Genomic DNA, 19709 nt, shown 5'->3' on the forward strand with positions numbered 1-19709 from the left:
AATAGTTTGGTAAAAACGCACACAAGTGCACCTGTACGCTGCCACCGACAGGCACACACGTGCGGTTTTTAAATACAAGCACGGACGCACTAAGAACATAACAGGTTTTTAGGAGCAAAAATTACTGAGAAGTCTGACACTATCAGCCACTGCTGACTGATGTGTATTATACACTACACTTGTGCGTTATATAATAGTTTGGTAAAAACGCACACAAGTGCACCTGTACGCTGCCACCGACAGGCACACACGTGCGGTTTTAAATGCAAGCACGGACGCACTAAGAACCTAACAGGTTTTTAGGAGCAAAAATTACTGAGAAGTCTGACACTATCTGGACTGTTTTAGACTGTGTACACCAGCCCCAGATATGATGAAGGCTGGTATACGGTCACCACTAGGAATGGCTATATACCCTGCCTGCCTGCCTGTATACTGCTACAATAGTCCTGACAAGGACTCTTCTGGTCACTAGCCTGTATTCCGACCTGGCTATACCCTGCCTGTATATAGCAACAATAGTCCTGAGAAGGACTCTGCTACTGTACTCCGACCTGGCTATACCCTGCCTGCCTGTATACAACTAGAATAGTCCTGAGAAGGACTTCTGGTCACACTGTTTGCAGCCCTGCTACGGAAATAGCTATAAAGGGCCGCAAACCTTTCCCTGAAGCAGCAACACTCTCCCTGCACTGACTGTCTGGATGGCTGTGAGCAGAGCACAGCACGCCCGCCGGTATAAAGGCTCGGTCACGCTGTGCGGGCCGGCCAATCACTGCAATTCCACAACTAACAGGGCTGTGGCATTGCAGTGGTCTGCCAGCCAATCCCTGCATGAGGGCTGGCTCTCAAAAGAGCGCCAACATGCAGGGATGAAGACCACGAGTACAGCACGAGTATCGCGAGATTACTCGGTCCCCGCCGAGTAGCCCGAGTACAGTGATACTCGTGCGAGTACAGAGTAGTAACAAGCATGCTCGCTCATCACTAGTCCTGATCCTTTGTACTTGCGCATTACTAAGATCACCTTTTGCTGCTTTCACACGATTTTTGTGTAATGTATTATTCAGCTAAAACCAAATGTTTACTATAAAAGTCAATGCATTTTTGTTGTGCTCTTTCTTCACTTCTGTTTTCGGGGTCAGTAGTATTTTTTAGAATACTATAAGTGTAGTTTTTTATGTGTTCTGCCATAGACTTCTCTATAAAAGTTAAAAGAATGCATTTATAAGCCAAACCGTATATGATAAGACCTCCCATCATACTGCTTATTTTATCTGCCTTTAACTCTCGCCAGCTGTTCTGTATTAATTGTACAATATGGAGAGTGGTTTGATTACATCAGCGTAAAAATCGTGCCGAAGTTCATTCCGAAAAATTGGACATGTCATGTGTATGTCACTCCAAATGTCATGCGAGTGCTCTGCGAGTGTGTGATTAATTTCTTGCCTAGCATCGGTATGACATGCGTTTTTAACATCTCGTACAATCTAGAATAATCTATGTAAATTCTTGTGACTTGTCAGAAATATTAAAGCAATCAAAGATAGATAGAGAAACATAGAAAAAGTAGGACAGCACCAGAGCAAAGTGGGTGCAAAGCCTTCCTGGCAAAAAAAAAACACACCAAAAAATTCAGATAAAAAAAAAAATGGAGGCAGCACACAAAGCAGTAAGGCAAAAAAAACCCCAAAACAAAACCACAGTGGTATATAAGCATATGGTAGCAGTGGCAATGCTTCAGCTCTGAAGTGTGAACCTTCTCAAACAGTAATGGGATACAAATGGCATATTGAAAAATGTGTTTAATGTTTGAAAAAAAAAAAAAATACATGTGAAGAGTGAAAACACAATATACAAATATATGACCATGTGCATATACATTAAGAATACCTGCAAATATAATTATTATAATATCTCAGTGTACAAAAAATTGCTATAGTGCTTAATTATACAGGTAAATACCAGGTGAAGAAATCACAATAATTAAATGGGGCTCAGATGCAACACCTCATAGGAACACATAGGAACATTGATATAACACAATCCACCATATTCAGGGTCCAAATTCGTAAATGGCACATTTAAGAACAAATAAACAAATAAACAGGTGTGCAATGTGGTTCCACACATGCACAGGGATGATTGAAGTCTCCGGCGCCATATTGGAAAGGGGTGGGGAGCGCATTGCACCTGTCTGCACTCACTCAGCAAGAGAATGTAAGGTGACATCACAGTGTGTAGAGGAAGCCAGATCCATTACTGTAGCACTGGTGTCCCTGCATCCCTCACTCACCTCTACGGCTGGTCCGCACCATGCTACATGGCTTTCCCACGGTTCTCCACGTGGGTGTTCACTACTTCTCCCACCCAGAGCCTGTGGGAGTGCTCCTAGGGCATATGCACGAACCGCTGCCCTTCTCTGAAAGGGTCAGCGCACCATTTCTTGGAATTGCCTCTCATCCGATCGCTGAGAGGCACTGAGTACTTAGGCTCACCTCACATCAGCGGTATTTTGCCACAAAACCAAATCTGTTACAAATGCGTTTCAGTTTAATTCATTTCCAATGGAATCGCAGCAAAATGTGGTCACATGCGGTTGCGTGTGTCATACACAACCGCATGTGACCGCATCTTGCCGCAATTCCATTTGAAAGTAATGGAACTGAAACGCATTTGTAACGGATCCGGTTTTGCGGCAAGGTACCGCTGATGTGCGGTGAGCCTTAGGGCACTCTCACACTAAGGAAGTTGTCTGATCAACACTATTAGTTAGTGGTTTGTTCCCTAGCCAGCTAGTTGTTAGCTTCCCTTATCCGCTGTGCTTCCCATTATTATGTAGCAGTGTCCTTTCCGGTCTCCCGGTCCCTTCTGTACCCCGATGTCCGGCTCTCCTAGCTGTGCCATCAGCCTCAGCTACCCAGGTGCTCCGACTAGTTTACTAGTGACTGTGTCTGTCCAGCCCCACCGTGCCATCTGCCTCAGCTACTCTGGTGGTCCCAGCTTTACTAGTGTCTGTCCACCCTGGCTGTGCCATCCGCCTCAGTTGCTCCAGTGGTCCCAGCTTTACAAGTAACTGTGTCCATCCACCCCGGCCGTGCCTTCTGTCTCAGCCACTCCAGTGGTCCCAGCTTTTCTAGTGACTTTGCCTGTCTGTCCTGTTTGCCTCAGCAATCAGGCACTAGGGACTCTGCCTGTCTGTACCTGTGTCCGTCCCTGCCCTTGGGGTCAGCGGCCACAGGCCCGGTCTCTGCTATGGGAGTGGCACCTGGCGTCTGCCTCATGGTGGGTGCTTAGTCAAGCCCCTCCCACTAAAGGGTAAGCCTGGGGTCGCCCTCTGGTCCAGTAGGTCCACTCATGCTCACCGTGAATGTACTGGCAAAAACAGCACCACTCAATAGATAGGCAGAAAAGATATGGTGGCCGCACCATTATTTGAGACTCCTTACCGCTGACATTTTTAGAATGGCTTGTGCCTCGCCGTCCAGAGCAGGGATACTGCTGCCACACAGATCCTCGCAGTGCAGGGCCGGCGCTGCCGCACAGAGCCTCGCAGTGCAGGGTCGCCCATCACCGCACAGAGCAGGGCTGCCTGCCGCTGCACAGAGCATCTCAGAGGAGGGCCGCCCACCGCCGACCCCTCTCCACCACTCGCTGGTAAGCTACATTCGGATTTTAAGATGTACCTCTCATTTTCCTCCCAAATTTTTGGGAGGAAAAGTGCATCTTATAATCCAAAAAATACAGTATATTATTTGCACTTTTGCCTATTTGAACTGATCACTGTAAGCTCAGATCTCTAGGTATTTTGTACCCTTTTTGTGTTGTGAGTGGAGTGATGTGTCTTTAATTAGATCTAGACCAATATCCAAGGAGTAGGAAGCCACGGCATATACCATCCAATATTCCAAGGTGCTTTATTTCATGGTAAAGTGCAGACATAAATAGCGGGGAGAGCTGGGTGCAGGCCCCCTAAAGACGGACTTTTGTCTTTCAGAAACCGCTTCTATTTGATATATTTAATTAGATCTAGCCCTTCTTGTAAATTTTATTCCAGTTATACCAGCCCCCGGTAATGGGGCCTTCCTTGGATTCTTTTGGGTCATTTCAATATTCGCTTTGTATCTTGGGATCTTTTCTGTCTATCTATTCAGTGGTGCTGTTTTTGCCAGTACATTTGCCTTTTATAATACAATTTGATATATTCCAGGGGTCAATTTTATCTCAAAAATATATTAACCCCAAATTTCTAAAAAATTCTCCTTTATTATACCAAAGCTAAAAAAAGACTCATAGACATAAATACATACAATGTCTCAACTGGAATCAGCCAATAAAGGGGTAGATACATAACAATAATTCATCCTTCAGTCACAGATCAATATACATTTCTCCTTCTAGAAAAATTCCTCAGAGGGAAAAATTCAAATTTTTCAAGGATTTATATATGTTTCATACCGTTGTTCATATTACATATTTTTTTTTTTTAAAAAAAAAAAATAACTATCAAACTCACTGTTACACAGTGGTTTAGGAACTGAATGCAGAGACAAAAAGATATTTCGTCTCTATATCTAGTTCCAACCCCTATCCAGTATTAGAGACCATATAACCACAATAATGCAAGTGTCATCCCTGATAACTGGCATCTAAAATAACAGTTCAGTAGATGAGTGTACACTACATGTTGGGTGTTGGTTCTGTTAGGAATAACCTAGGGTATTCCTGGATGTGCCTAGTTTTAAAGTTATCCCTGTTTTTTCCTCTGTTAAATTGACCAGCTGTGGATGTGACCTGGATGTTGAATAGTGGTCATAAAATACATCAAAAGGAGTTATCAGGGATGACACTTGCATTATTGTGGTTATATGGTCTCTAAAACTGGATAGGGGTTGGAACTAGCTATAGAGATGAAATATCTTTTTGTCTCTGCATTCAGTTCCTAAACCACTGTGTAACAGTGAGTTTGATTTTTTTTTTTTTTTTAAAAAAAAACAACTAATATGTAATATGAACAACGGTATGAAACATATATAAATCCTTGAAAAATTGCAACTTTTCCCTCTGAGGAATTTTTTTAGAAGGAGAAATGTATATTGATCTGTGATTGAAGGATGAATTATTGTTATGTATCTACCCCTTTATTGGCTGATTCCAGTTGAGACATTGTATGTCTATGAGTCTTTTTTTAGCTTTGGTATAATAAAGGAGAATTTTTTAGAAATTTGGGGTTAATATATTTTTGAGATACATTTGCCTTTTAGCAAGATGGCGTTTGCACCATGTTATGTGCAGTAATGCTTCTGGCTTCCTCTACACATGTAAAACCACACTGCACACATGTTTCGTTATTCTGACGTGCAGTTTACTATTTTGGACTTTGAATATCATGGATTGTTTTATATCAATGTTCCTATGAGGTATAATGTGAGACATCTGAGCTCCATTTAATTATTGTGATTTCTTCACCCGGTATTTACTTGTCTAATTAAGCACTATTGCACTTTTTTGTACACTGTAATATTATAATACCTTTATTTACAGCTATTATTAATGAATATGCACATGGTCATTTGTTTGTATATCGTATTTTCACTTTTATGTTGGAACAATTAATATTCTCATATTCATTGTTCCAGATATCTTAGCACTATAGAGAGTAATTGTCTCCTTTTGTTACTATGTTTCATGTTCATGGGAAATGAGTAAAGGAGGGCACCAATCTCACCCCTGGCACTGAATGAACATGGTAAAAGCTGAGGGGAAAAAAAAGAAGTGCCAGAAGAATTGAGGGATCACCAGACCATAAATAAAGTGTACAGAATGTTCAATTTTTATTGAACAAAATAAACACAAACCTACAACATACAACACCATAGGTGTATAAAGACAACCTCACAGACACAAATGGTAAAAAACATTTAAAAAGACGTTAAGACAAATAACAAGAGACCACGCAGGGCTTAAAAGTAGCCATACATTGATGGTGCAACTGGGTACAAAATTAGAACAAGATCAGGCATATAAATCAAAGTAACAAGCACAATTATACATTATCCGGACCAGAGGTGATCACAAAAAAAGATATAAAGCATGGATATCAGAAAATTTTAACCAACAGCTTAACAATTAAACAACAGAGATCCTGTATGAAATCCAAAAGGAATACACAGAAAGAGTTAACCTTCGTGAGAACCTGGCACAAATGTTAATATATGGTGAATAGTCAAACTGTGCTGCATCAGCATACCTGACTAAAGTTGAACCGACCAATATCCCAAACTGGAGGTATGTGCAAAAATGCCTAGTATGAGATGAAAAAGACCCAGTAAAGATTACTAATGGATCACCTGGGTCTTTACTGGGTCTTTTTCATCTCATATAGGGCTTTTTGCACGTACGGTACCGCCGGTTTGTGATATTGGTCGGTTCAACTTTAGTCAGGTATGCTGATTCAGCACAGTTTGACTATTCACCATGTATTAACATTTGTGCCAGGTTCTCAGACTACGGTAAATGTACCCTGAGTTTTCCCTCAACACAAAGGTACCCTTGAAGGTAGTGAGGTCTGGGCTCCCAGAGTATCCCTGACTCCTGTCCAGGCCCTGGTGTAACCCCCTCCACACACACCACCCAGGGGACAAGCCAGTACAGTAGTCACAAAAACCCCAATGACTAATAAGACAGACAGCGGTGAAAACCAAACTCACGCACACAGGAATGAACACCAGGGGCACACCGAAAAGGTCCACAGGAGGAAAATAAGGTAAGGAGAAAGTAACTAAACAATGGGGTAAATTCTACAAGCAGCAGCAAGAATGAATTCTAACCGGTGGCCTCTGTAGGGATCAGAGGGTATTTATCCAGGTTGGGAGTGGTTATAAGCGGATACACCTGAGCCGAGGTAATGAGCTTGCTGCTAGCAATAAAACTGACATTAACCCCGTGCATGCCAAAAGGAAAAAAGACAATGTCTAGAGTTTCCGAAGGTAATAAGAGGCTCTTGGCCTGAGCTTGTCAAAGAGAGATGACCGTGACACAATGAGTCATATAATGTACTCGTGCACTGGTGGACACAGAAAGAGGCCCCTGTGCAAGAACAATATATGGGTCCCTTGCAATCCAATAACTCATCATAATGCACAATTCCACCTGCTTTTGAGGTGGAGAGAGGCCCCCATATCTATTGGACCCATGTGCAATGGCACAGGATGCACCAATGATATGTCCACGCTTGTAGTCATGTATTAGTATGTAATCTAGCACTCTGGAAACACTCCCGCAAGTTTCCTGAAGCATCTTTTTTGGAGTCTCCAGATACATGTTTTGCAGCAGCTTTGACAATGACATTTTTTATTCATTTTTTTTTGTGTATGTATAAATAGTGAAGAATTCTTAGGCCACGTCTTTTAACTCCTTCATGTCTTTACAAATGAAGTCGGGACCACAGCTTTTAATTACCCTAAAGTCTCACTTGTCCAGAAATATTCTGGAGCGATAGCTTTACCATTACCAACATAGCAACATAATTTCCAGTACAGATATAGAGCTTACCATAAGTATCTCCATTTGGGAACACAAATGAAATCTGGAAAACTTCAGACACTTCTAGAAAAAAACAAACAGAAAGCTGTCACTAATTATAGAGAAAAGTCACATACATTGTTTGTTTTTCTTACCACAGCAATTTGACGTACAACCCACCAATGTCTGATTGGAGGGGATCCAACCATTGTGACGACCCCCTTCTTCCTCCCCCATACTACAAACTATAAATTATCAGATTTTTTTTTTCCCTAAAAGAGCAACACTGACAAACCAAGGGCTGTGTCCAAATTCCAGCATAGCCCCATTCATGGCCCATTAGGTCTAAACGATGGTGGCTCCAGGGGTTGGACATAATCAGACATGGAAGTGATGTGCTATCAATTCTCAGGCTATGTGCTTTGTCCACAGGTTTACCGCAGCTGCTCCCCGGAATCCGCAGCTATCCATTACTGCGGGATTCGAGTATTTTTTTTGCGGTAAACTTGTGGAACAAGTGTGGAAATACCTGTGGACGTCCCGCCCTGTATCTCCATAGTGGAAAACTTATAACCTTTATTAAATATGCATTAAAAAATCAAAAAATGCCACACACTAATTGAACAATTTACCTATAACCTTTACTTCCTCCTGTGCACTGCCTGACAGCATACGTTGGCACTCTAAAAAGCAAAGCAATAAGGCGCCCCCACTCACTATCAACTGCCCCTGAACTGCCCTACATCGCCCTATAAATATACAGACAGAAAAAGTGCATTGTGCTTAAGTAAGAAGTGATAAACCTGTGCAACTTATATAAACCCCAAACCAGGCCTGTAACAGCAGGTTACATGTAGGGCAATTTATTGATAACAGGGATGTATAAGATTGGTAATGATCACAATCTCATATGTCTACAAGGGGCTGGTGATAAGTATTTGGCTTTGTAATCTTTTTTTTGTTTCTATGGTAACAATAATTACATCACATGAAAGCCTTATGTGTCTAATATATGTTTTCAAAATTTTGTGTTTGTTGCTTATGGCAACAGTGTTCTACGCACGCGGGAAAACAAAATGGCGGAATCTAATGCGATATTCACAGCAACTGAGAGCAGAGGAGTGCTAAAATTCTTGTTTCTGCAAGGAAAGTCCACGAAGGATATTCATGGTGATATGTTGCAGACATTGGGGGAGCAATGCCCTTCATATTCCACAGTTAAGAACTGGGTTGCCAAATTCAAAACGGGCAACTTCAGCTCCAATGATGAGGAACGTCCTGGACGACCCAGAGTGGTTGTTGTTCCGGAGATCGTCGATGCTGTGCACAACCTCATACTGGAGAATTGACGAATTTCAGCTAAAGCAATAGCAGACATCATGGATGGGGATTTCCTGTGAACGTGTTTGTGTCATTATCCATGAACATTTGGATATGAGGAAGCGATCTGCAAAGTGGGTCCCCAAATGTTTGACAACAGATCAGACAAGCATGCGAGTGAAAACGTCCCGGTCCATTTGTTAGCATTTCCGGACTAATTAGAATTTTGTGGATCGACTGTGGATGAGATCTGGATTTATTTGTATGACCCTGAAAACAAGGAGCAGTCAAAAGTCTAAAGAAATTCAAGTGCAGAAATCAGCCACTAAGGTGATGGCATCTGTGTTCTGGGATAATGAGGGCGTGCTGCTAGTGGACTACCTTCAAAAGGGTTCCTCCATCAATGCAAGGTATTACATTGAACTTTTGGACCAATTGAAGGCAGCTCTGAAGGTCTAAAGGTGCAGTAAGCTGTCCAAGGGAATCTTATTTATGCAAGTAAAACGCCTCCGCTCACACTGCACAAGCGACCACGGCAAAACTTATTTTGCTTGACCACCCAACTTATTCACCAGATCTAGCTCCCTCCAACTATTATCTGTTTCGAAACCTGAAGAAATACCTGAAGGTACCAAATTTTACACCATTTCTGATGCCATGGCTTCTATTGATGCCTGGTTTGAGGCACAACCAAAATCCTTTTTTTTGCTAGGCTTACAGAACTTGGAATACTGATGTAAGAAGTGTGTTGACATCAGTGGAGAGTATGTGGGATAAATGTAGAGTTTCATCAACCTAGCTCATTTCTTTCTGGGTAAAGCCAAAGACTTATCAGCAGCCCTTCATATTAGCTATGCTCAATGCATTTCCTCAAATGGGTCCTCAGAAGGCCGATTAGAACTTGTGTCAGCATGATCTCCAGATGCCTAGGATGATGGGGTGATAGGTGCCTATCTGGACGATCTTTTGCATGCTTCTGATGCCGAATTTATGGTGAGGATGCAGGAGAGGTTTTCATCTGATGAGTCTTCCATGAAGGGCATATTTGTGCAGGTGTCTCTGAACATAGAACAATGTACCACAACTCCAGAGTCTGCTAAATCTTCCTGAAGCTCTTTTGCAGTCGAGCAGTGGTTCTGATTTGCCTCTCTAGCAATTGTATGAGCAGCTGCATATGTAGAGAGTGAGAGGTGCTGCGGGTCTTCATATGATAGATAGAAGCTATGGGCCCTCATACTAATATATATATATATATATATATATATATATATATATATATATATATACATATATACACACACACACATACGACTTGTGGGGTCATTATGCAAAAATACACATTTGTGTCTTAAAATTCAGAGTAAAATGGGGGGGGGGTTGTACTAAAAAAGGCATCAGAAAATGCTGCTTCAAATTTGTATCCAGAATGCATCAACTACAGAAGAAAACTCATCAAAATAAGACAACAAAAATGCAATATGCAAAGAGAAAGAAGGTTGTCATTGTGTATTGTGTATATTAGTACAGACAGCTGCAGAAAAAAATTAGATAAAGCTATCAGCAGAAAAATGCAACACTAAGGCTGGTTTCAAATCAGCGTTTTTTTTGCCCAAAAAAACCCAACGCAAAACGCATCTTACCGGATCCGTTGTCTGCTCAATGCAATGTCAATGGACTTGCGGCAACATGCGTTTGCGTGCAGTAGTGTCAGGATCCGGTGAGTTGAAGTTTTTTACCTTTTATTAAAAACGTAACTTATTGCGTTTTTCCCCTCTGTCCAAAAACTGCAACTCACTGGATCCTGTAAATAGCGGCAGTAGCTGCAAAGTATTTCAATGGGCGCCGGATCCGGTTTTAACAGTTGCGGTTGTATGCTGCAGGAAGGATCCTGTTTGCTGTACAGAACATGGCCTGAATATCTCACACACACACACTCTCACACACACTCTCACACACACACACACACACACACACTCACACACACACACACACACACACACACTCACACACACACTCACTCTCTCGTCAAGAGCTGCATCCACGCTGTCATGGGAAATTCAGCTCACACACACTCTCACACAAACACACTGGCTTTAATGCCTGCCCAGCCCCATTCAGCTCATTCCGACCACAGTATCCAGTAAATAACACTTGTGTTTGCATGCGTTCAACTCAAATTCAACAGGATCCAGTCACATTCAGTTTGCGTTTTTTTGCCTCAAGGCAAAAAAACGCTGATGTGAAACCAGCCTAATGGCACGTGTGAACACGGCCTCACAGTTCATCACAGTCTTTATGTTGCATATTTTCTGCAGAGGAACAAAAACCTGTATGTAGTCTGTGTGTGACCGCGGCTGCTGTATGTAGTCCAGTACAGGGTAGAGCTGGGCTCAACTGCGGGTATGGGGGAGGTGCTTAAGGGAAAAGGGCGTTACACTAGTTTAAACAAATCCCAAGCACACAATCAAAAACAGGGTAATGCAAAAAGTGTTTTTATTGTGCAAGCAGAAAGAAAATGCCACTACTGATTAAGCAAAGCCAAAGCAAAGCCAACGTTTCGGCCTTCACAAGGCCTTTGTCAAGGACTTGCCTATGGGAAAATGATAGAGATTATTTACACACCAATAAGTGAAAAAGAATATACATATTTATATACATATTTACAAGGAGTATATATACACATACGTTAATCAGAGAATGACGGGTATAGACGGATTAAACGTTCGATAAACGAGCCAATGGTAGGGCGTTTTGCTTTTCAAGAATAACTTGCTAGATGGGGAGAGAGATACATAAGTAAGCACCATAGGAAAAATAGGAGGCAAAAAGTACAGTGACTTCAAGTACGCGCCGGTGTATTAATCAATTAAGAGAGTATGCCGGCGGGCAATACATAGATAAATAATATCTATACGCTCAAATCCACAAGGGGTGGGTAATATGGCGGAAGATACAGGACATAATGCACTGGTGATACAGATATATAGAGAGGTTTTCTTTCTTTTTGCTTTTTTCTAGGAGGGCAGAACCAGGAGGAGGCAACCGAGTAGACAGTGTAACTGCTATCCCATAGGTATTATACATGAGGTTCAAACTGGATGCTGTATGTTAAAATTGCTAGCAATGGCACACAGGTAAACAGTAAAATATGCATAAGCACAGTAAATAGTATAAAGCTTGTAACATACCAAGAACAACACTTTTTGCATTACCCTGTTTTTGATTGTGTGCTTGGGATTTGTTTAAACTGCTGTATGTAGTCCGTGTGTGACCGCGGCCGCTGTATGTAGTCCGTGTGTGACCGCGGCCGCTGTATGTAGTCCGTGTGTGACCGCGGCTGCTGTATGTAGTCCGTGTGTGACCGCGGCCGCTGTATGTAGTCCGTGTGTGACCGCGGCTGCTGTATGTAGTCCGTGTGTGACCGCGGCCGCTGTATGTAGTCCGTGTGTGACCGCGGCCGCTGTATGTAGTCCGTGTGTGACCGCGGCCGCTGTATGTAGTCTGTGTGTGACCGTGGCTGCTGTATGTAGTCCGTGTGTGACCGCGGCTGCTGTATGTAGTCCGTGTGTGACCGCGGCCGCTGTATGTATTCCGTGTGTGACCGCGGCCGCTGTATGTAGTCCGTGTGTGACCGCGGCCGCTGTATGTATTCCGTGTGTGACCGCGGCCGCTGTATGTAGTCCGTGTGTGACCGCGGCCGCTGTATGTATTCCGTGTGTGACCGCGGCCGCTGTATGTAGTCCGTGTGTGACCGCGGCCGCTGTATGTATTCCGTGTGTGACCGCGGCTGCTGTATGTAGTCCGTGTGTGACCGCGGCCGCTGTATGTATTCCGTGTGTGACCGCGGCCGCTGTATGTAGTCCGTGTGTGACCGCGGCCGCTGTATGTATTCCGTGTGTGACCGCGGCTGCTGTATGTAGTCCGTGTGTGACCGCGGCCGCTGTATGTAGTCCGTGTGTGACCGCGGCCGCTGTATGTAGTCCGTGTGTGACCGCGGCTGCTGTATGTAGTCTGTGTGTGACCGCGGCCTTCCCGTCCTCACTGGTCTCTACGTCCTAGATCCATCATGACAACTGGACAGGGGCAGAGGTGAGACCTAGCGGAGCGGGATTGGGGAGGGCGGAGTCTCTGTGGACATGCTGCTCCTCTGTATATGACGCCCGTGGCTCCCGGGTCCTATGTATTAACCCTTTCTCTACATCACCTGTATACAGTCACTGTAGCAATATCTGAGCTTAGTTCTGCCAAATCAGAAAACATAAAGTGATTGATAGAGTTTACAAAGAGTTAATAACGTCATAGCTTGGGAGATAGCAGCAGTCTGTAGGAGCCACTACAGTGATGACGTCACAACTCCCACTGTATACAGATATCATTCTATAACGTCAGCACCACACACAGTATATACGGCAGTGCCGTGTGTAGCCACCGTGCACCACACATGCGCCCCATCCTCACCGCCGGCCGCCGCTGCCACTTTATCCATTTTTGCTTCTCAGGAGCTACTGTGTCACCATGGAAACGCAGGTAAAGCGCACTGAATATAGGCGGGGAAAATTTGTGACGTAGACTTTAACCGACTAATGGTGTGCCGGGGGCGGGTTTGGGAGGCTGGCTGCGTGGCGTCACGTGATCTGACAGGAAGTGCCCCTCGTCCGTGCCGTCTGCTCGCTGGAGGTGGGTGCTTGTGTGTGCTCTCGTCGTCATGTCTTCTGTGTGTGGATTGGATTTGGAAATGCAAACAAAGCTTTATTATACAGGACAAATAGTAACAAGGAAGGAAGAAAGAAAGAAAGTCCAGTTATTGGCTAAATAAGAGTATAGTCGCCGCAAAGGGCGTGCTGAACATTGTAGTACCACATGAACATCTGTTTGTGTATTGTCCAGGGGCTTTGAGGAAGCGTAGTGGTGGGCGCTGTGTAGAAGCGTGGCGGTGGGCGCTGTGTAGAAGCGTGGCGGTGGGCGCTGTGTAGAAGCGTGGCGGCGGGCGCTGTGTAGAAGCGTGGCGGCGGGCGCTGTGTAGAAGCGTGGCGGCGGGCGCTGCGTAGAAGCGTGGCGGCGGGCGCTGCGTAGAAGCGTGGCGGCGGGCGCTGCGTAGAAGCGTGGCGGCGGGCGCTGCGTAGAAGCGTGGCGGCGGGCGCTGCGTAGAAGCGTGGCGGCGGGCGCTGCGTAGAAGCGTGGCGGCGGGCGCTGCGGAGAAGCTCGGCGGCGGGCGCTGCGTAGAAGCGTGGCGGTGGGCGCTGCGGAGAAGCTCGGCGGCGGGCGCTGTGTAGAAGCGTGGCGGTGGGCGCTGCGGAGAAGCTCGGCGGCGGGCGCTGTGTAGAAGCGTGGCGGTGGGCGCTGCGGAGAAGCTCGGCGACGGGCGCTGCAGACTACGTTCCCACTGTCAGAATCCGTTGAAGTTTTGATGCAGAGTTTCTGCACCATCTCCGCATCTTAGTGTACTTAGTTTTGATTGTGTTTTTGATGCTGCGTTATTTTGTTTTTGTAAGTTTGGTGTTATTAATTAAATAAAGCTGTTTTGTTTTTGAATATTCTTGGTATTGACATCAGGTGCAGAAAACGTGTGTCTTTTACCTGCATCTAATACAAGTCTATAGGGAAAATTTGCACAGAAGACTTGGCTTACCGCAAGAGAAATGAACATGCTGTGGATGGGAAACAGGGACCGCTGGTCAGTGTACACAGCGTAAAACAGAAGCACAGGAGACAGAGAATTGTATTAATCCCATTCATTTTGCTGTGCTGTGAAACGCTGGGTTTTTATCGCAACGAAAACAGTGTCACAAAACACAAATAACACTAATCATGGTCAGTCACGTACCCAAAGAGATCACATATATTGTCTTACCCTCCAGATTTCCAAAATGAAAACTTGGCATATGATTGGTTGAAGTTGAAAGTATATGTTATCTGCCATACTTTAACCTGATCCCCTTAGTGACCACACACATGCCTTTTATACTGACCTGAGCTATAAGAGAATAGCATCCTCTGATGGGTGACAATGCTGCAGCTGTCACCTACATAACTATAGCGGACACCATGCTGCATCTGGCACCCATCATGGCCATTTAACCCCTTTAGATGCTGATGTCAATAGTGACTACAGCACTTAGATGGCTCACAGAGCATGGGGGCGCTCTTCTTAACCCCATCGGCATCCTGAGATCATGATTGTGTGGTCCTGATGGTTGCCATGGTAATTCATGGCCAAATAACGGACTCAGAATTTGTTCAGATAGCAACATTTAGGTGGTAAAAATACAATTTTTCATTCCTGTCTACTTTTAATTCCTGAAAAGCAGCTAAAGGGTTAATAAACTACCTGACAGAAGATCTGAATATGTTGAGGGACGCAATCTTTTTTTTTTTAATTAGTGTCACTTTGATAGATTTCCAATCTATAGGTTCCTTAATGTCACATCAAAACTGAATTGACACCTAAAAAAATAAGTTTTGTAAATTTCCTTGAAAAAATGGTTCTAATGTTTTAAAAAAATTTTTTAAACCTTCTAACATCCTAACGAAATAAAAGAACCTTTAACTAATGCTGCTGGGAGCAGACAGGCGGTATATGTTATTTATTAACTGTTTTGTGTGATGTGACTATCTGAGCTAAATGGAGAATCACTCAAAGTTTGAAAATTACAAAAAATGTTAAAGTTGTCAATTTTTTTATGTTTTGAGATTATTTATAAAAAAAAATCAACCTAAATTTTCTATTAACAAACTGTGTCATGTGACACAATAGCAAAATCACTGGGATATGTTGAAACATTCCAGACTTAAGGCCGCTTTACACGCAGCGATATTGCTAGCATGCGTACCCGCTCCCGTCGGTTGTGCGTCACGGGCAAATCGCTGCCCATGGCGCACAACATCGCTAACACCCGTCACACATACTCACCTGCCTAGCGACATCGCTGTTGCTGGCGAACCGCTTCCTTTCTAAGGGGGAGGTTCGTTCGGCGTCACAGCGATGTCACTAAGCGGCCGCACAATAGAAGCGGAGGGGCGGAGATGAGCGGAACAAACATCCCGCCCACCTTCTTCCTTCTTCATTGCGGGCGGCCGCAGGTACGAGGTTGGTCCTCGTTCCTGCGGTGTAACACATAGCCATGTTTACTGCTGCAGGAACGACGAAAAACCTGCGTCCTGCTACAGCAACGATATTTGGTAAATGGACAGCGTGTCAACGATCAACGATAAGGTAAGAATTTGCTCGTTAACGGTCGTTCGTGTGTTTCTGACGCAATGACGTCACTAACGAGGCCGGATGTGCGTCACGAATTACGTTAGCGATGCCGTTGCGTGTCAAGCGGCCTTTAGGCTATGTGCGCACGCTGCGGATTTACCGCGGATTTACCCGCAGATTTGGTGCAGAAAATGTGTCTAACATTTCTGCAGTCATTCCCCAGCAAAAACTATGGGTATAAAAAAATGCTGTGCGCACACTACTTTTTTTTATACCTGCGGATTTACCCGCGGATTTTCCGCTGCGGAATTAATGTGCATATCACTTCTTTTCCGCCAGTACCTGCGTTTTTTGCCATAGATAATGGTAAAAACCCGCAGTGACCAACCTTTCGGAAAATCTGCCGTAAATCCACACCAAACTGTGGCAAAACAGCATGCAGATTTTGTTGTGATTTTTTTTTTTACCGCAGGTGCGGGATTCTTTCAGAGGGTCCATTTTTTTCCTTAAGAAAAAGTCAATTTCTAGTGTGCACATAGCCTTAAGGCCGCTTTACACGCAACGACATCGCTAACGCGATGTCGTTGCAGTCACAGAATTCGTGACGCACATCCAGCCTCGTTAGCGACGTCGTTGTGTGTGACACGTTCGAGCGACCGCTAACGAGCAAAAAATACTCACCTTATCGTTGCTCGTTGACATGCTGTCCAGTTCCCAAATATCGTTGCTACAGGTATGATGTTGTTCGTCGTTCCTGTGGCAGCACACATCGCTATGTGTGACACCACAAGAACGAGGAACCTCACCTTACCTGCGGCCGCCCGCAATGAGGAAGGAAGGAGGTGGGCGGGATGTTACGTTCCAGCTCATCTCTGCCCCTCCACTTCTATTGGGCGGCCGCTTAGTGACGTCGCTGTGACGCCGAACGAACCGCCCCCTTAGAAAGGAGGCGGTTCGCCGGTCACTGCGCTGTCGCTAGGCAGGCAAGTAGTGTGACAGGTCCGAGCGATGTTGTGCGCCATGGGAAGCGATTTGCCCATGACGCACAACCGAGATCGCAGTGTGTAAAGCGGCCTTTGTGCGCACTAGAAAATGGACTTTTCTTAAGAAAAATCCGCACCCTCTTGCAGAATACTGCACCCACGGCAAAATACGCGGTAAAACCGCACCTGCGGTTTTGCCACGGATTGGTCCCTGCGGTTTTTTACCATTATCTATGGCAAAAACCGCAGGTACTAGCAGAAAAGAAGTGACATGCTCATTCTTTTTGCTGCAGAAATTCTGCAGCAAAACCTGTAGAGGAAAAAAACGCAGTGTGCGCACACCATTTTTTTTTTTAACCATAGGTTTTGCTGGAGAAGGACTGCACAAAGGTTATGAACATTTTCTGCAGCAATTCATGCAGCAAATCCGCTGCAAAAACCACAGCATGTGCACAGGGCCTAAAGGGAACCTGTCAGGTCCAATATGCACCCAAAACTACGGGCAGTTCTGGCTGCTTATTGCTATTCCCTGGCTAACCATCCCTGTATACACTAGCAGAGATAAAGCTATCTTTAGAAAAAGTGTTTCTAAAGATCTTTTATTGTATGGTAATGGGAGTTGCTTACCTTGCTAGTCGGCGCCATTAGCATGTTAGTACTCCCCTGTGGGTGTGCTGATATGCTAATGAATGTGCAGCATCATAAGATGATCTCACTCACCTCTCTGCTGCCATCACCACCCGACGCTGGATTTCGGTCATGCAGGTCATGACATTCGGTCATGCTCCAGGGTCATGCGCCCTGAGCCGAAATCCAGCGTCAGGTGGTGATGACAGCAGAGAGGTGTGTGAGATCATCCTATGACGCGGCACATTTATTAGCATGTTAGCACACCCACATGCTAATGGGGCCGACTAGCAAGGGAAGCAATAGCCTTGGGACTAGTCACCGAGCAAATTAGCATACGATAAAAGATCTTTAGTGTATACAGGGACAGTTAGGCAGGGATTAGCAATATGCACCCAGAACTGCTTGCCACATGGTGACACATGGCTGATTAAAAAAATGTGGCTTCATCAGTAGGGTCGGATGATTGTTTGTTTTTTTTGTGCTTCTGGTTTTTGTTCTTGTTAATCCAAGAGCCATAACACCTTTTTTATTTTTAATTTTTTTTTACTTTTGAATAACACTATTCATTTTATCATATGATGTACTGGAAAGCAGAAATCAAAATGTGTCAAAAAAGCACAATTCTATTTTTTTTTATTTTCTTTTTCATCTAAAGCATTGATTTTACTGTAAAAATGATCTGGTTCTATGATTCTCCAGGTTAAGATTTACTTGGATAGCAAACGTATAGATTTTATTTAAAGGGAACCTGTCATGAGGGGAATACACTATTAACCTGCAGATATGGGTTGAATATACAGCATAATAGTGTTTTGAGGCTGCCTAGCATCAGCACTCAGATTCTTGCTGCCGGGAAGAAAATAAACTTTCTTTGTCGCTCCATTGGGAGACCCAGACAATTGGGGTGTATAGCTTCTGCCTCCGGAGGCCACACAAAGTATTACACTTTAAAAAGTGTAACCCCTCCCCTCTGCCTATACACCCTCCCGTGGATCACGGGCTCCTCAGTTTTATGCTTTGTGTGGAAGGAGGCACACATCCACTCATACATTCTCATATTAGTTATGTCGGTTGTAAGAAAAGAGGGCCCCCACGGGGCCCCCGGCATGTTCCCTTCTCACCCCACTATGTCGGCGGTGTTGTTAAGGTTGAGGTACCCATTGCGGGTACAAAGGCCGGAGCCTCATGCCGTCTCCTTCACCATCCCTTAGCGGCTCTGGGAGAAGTGGGATCCTGAACGGTCATCCAGTTGCTGGGACCGTGCTCCCTCCGCAGCTCCTGTGGGAATCTGCCGGACCGGAGTCTATTCAACCTCAGGGACCGGGCCCTGCAACTCTAAGGTACTCTGTGTCCCCATTGGGGAATGTGCAGGAGCGCACCTTCTTCCCGGACGCTGCGGCAGCTGCTGGATTGTGAAGACCGGCGGACTTCCGCGCCGACCGTGCCTGCTTGTCGGGCGCGGTCTCAAATTTAGTCCCCGGCTTCATCGCGGCCTAGGCGCAAAAATCCCGCCCCCGGTCCTGCCTGTCAGGGGTAAGGGCGGGACTGCCGACCTGACGTCGGATGTGAGGGCTGGAGCATCCTGCATGTTTCCTCCCCCCTCACTGATCACTGTGGGGACCCCAGATTCCCGCACTTTCCTGGCGCCGCCCACGGCTCCACTCCTCCCCTGAGATCTCCGGCAGCCATTTTTTGGGCATTCTGCCGGTGGAGGATTCTCAGTGAACAGCTCTGCAGCTCCAGGGGACCTAAAGCTGGGAATCTGGAGGCACACACTCCGCTTGTTAGCGGTCGGTAAGCCACACCGGTCACCCGGTGCTGGTCCCCCCTAGGGTGCCGGAATAGATACGTATTTATATATATATTTCTGTTCGGTCGGGCTGTATACCCTGTTTTTGCCCATATACCCTCAGTGATCATTCTCCTAGGAGACAACAGCATGTCGTCCACAAGGAGCAAAGCTGTTAAGGCACAGGGTTTTTTTGCGGCCTGTACCTCTTGTGGGGCTATGTTACCTGCGGGTTCCATCTACCCTCACTGTGAGCAATGCTCGA

The 19709-nt window shown here is 45.0% G+C and overlaps 2 protein-coding genes across 5 annotated transcripts in view; one reads left to right on the forward strand and one right to left on the reverse strand.

Annotated features, from left to right (window-relative positions):
* The window catches only part of MORN2 (MORN repeat containing 2), a 90811-nt gene extending 77309 nt beyond the window's left edge, over positions 1–13502 (reverse strand). The window contains exons 1-2 of one of the 2 annotated variants that reach the window (XM_075339472.1): positions 13303–13502; positions 7555–7608 (exon numbers count right to left, since the gene is read on the reverse strand). In XM_075339472.1, coding sequence (XP_075195587.1) covers positions 7555–7608; positions 13303–13330 — 82 coding nt within the window. In that variant the 5' untranslated portion in view covers positions 13331–13502. The remainder of the gene's footprint in view (positions 1–7554; positions 7609–13302) is intronic. The other variant, XM_075339471.1, reaches the window with a different exon arrangement.
* DHX57 (DExH-box helicase 57) overlaps positions 13269–19709 on the forward strand; it is a 149058-nt gene continuing 142617 nt past the window's right edge. For 2 of the 3 annotated variants that reach the window (XM_075339468.1, XM_075339470.1), the window contains exon 1: positions 13269–13371. In XM_075339468.1, the coding sequence (XP_075195583.1) occupies positions 13360–13371 (12 nt within the window). In that variant the 5' untranslated portion in view covers positions 13269–13359. Of the gene's footprint in view, positions 13372–13473; positions 13522–19709 lie in introns of those variants that run through there. The other variant, XM_075339469.1, reaches the window with a different exon arrangement.

Source organism: Anomaloglossus baeobatrachus, chromosome 3, assembly GCF_048569485.1.
Source record: "Anomaloglossus baeobatrachus isolate aAnoBae1 chromosome 3, aAnoBae1.hap1, whole genome shotgun sequence".
Taxonomy (NCBI): Eukaryota; Metazoa; Chordata; class Amphibia; order Anura; family Aromobatidae; genus Anomaloglossus; species Anomaloglossus baeobatrachus.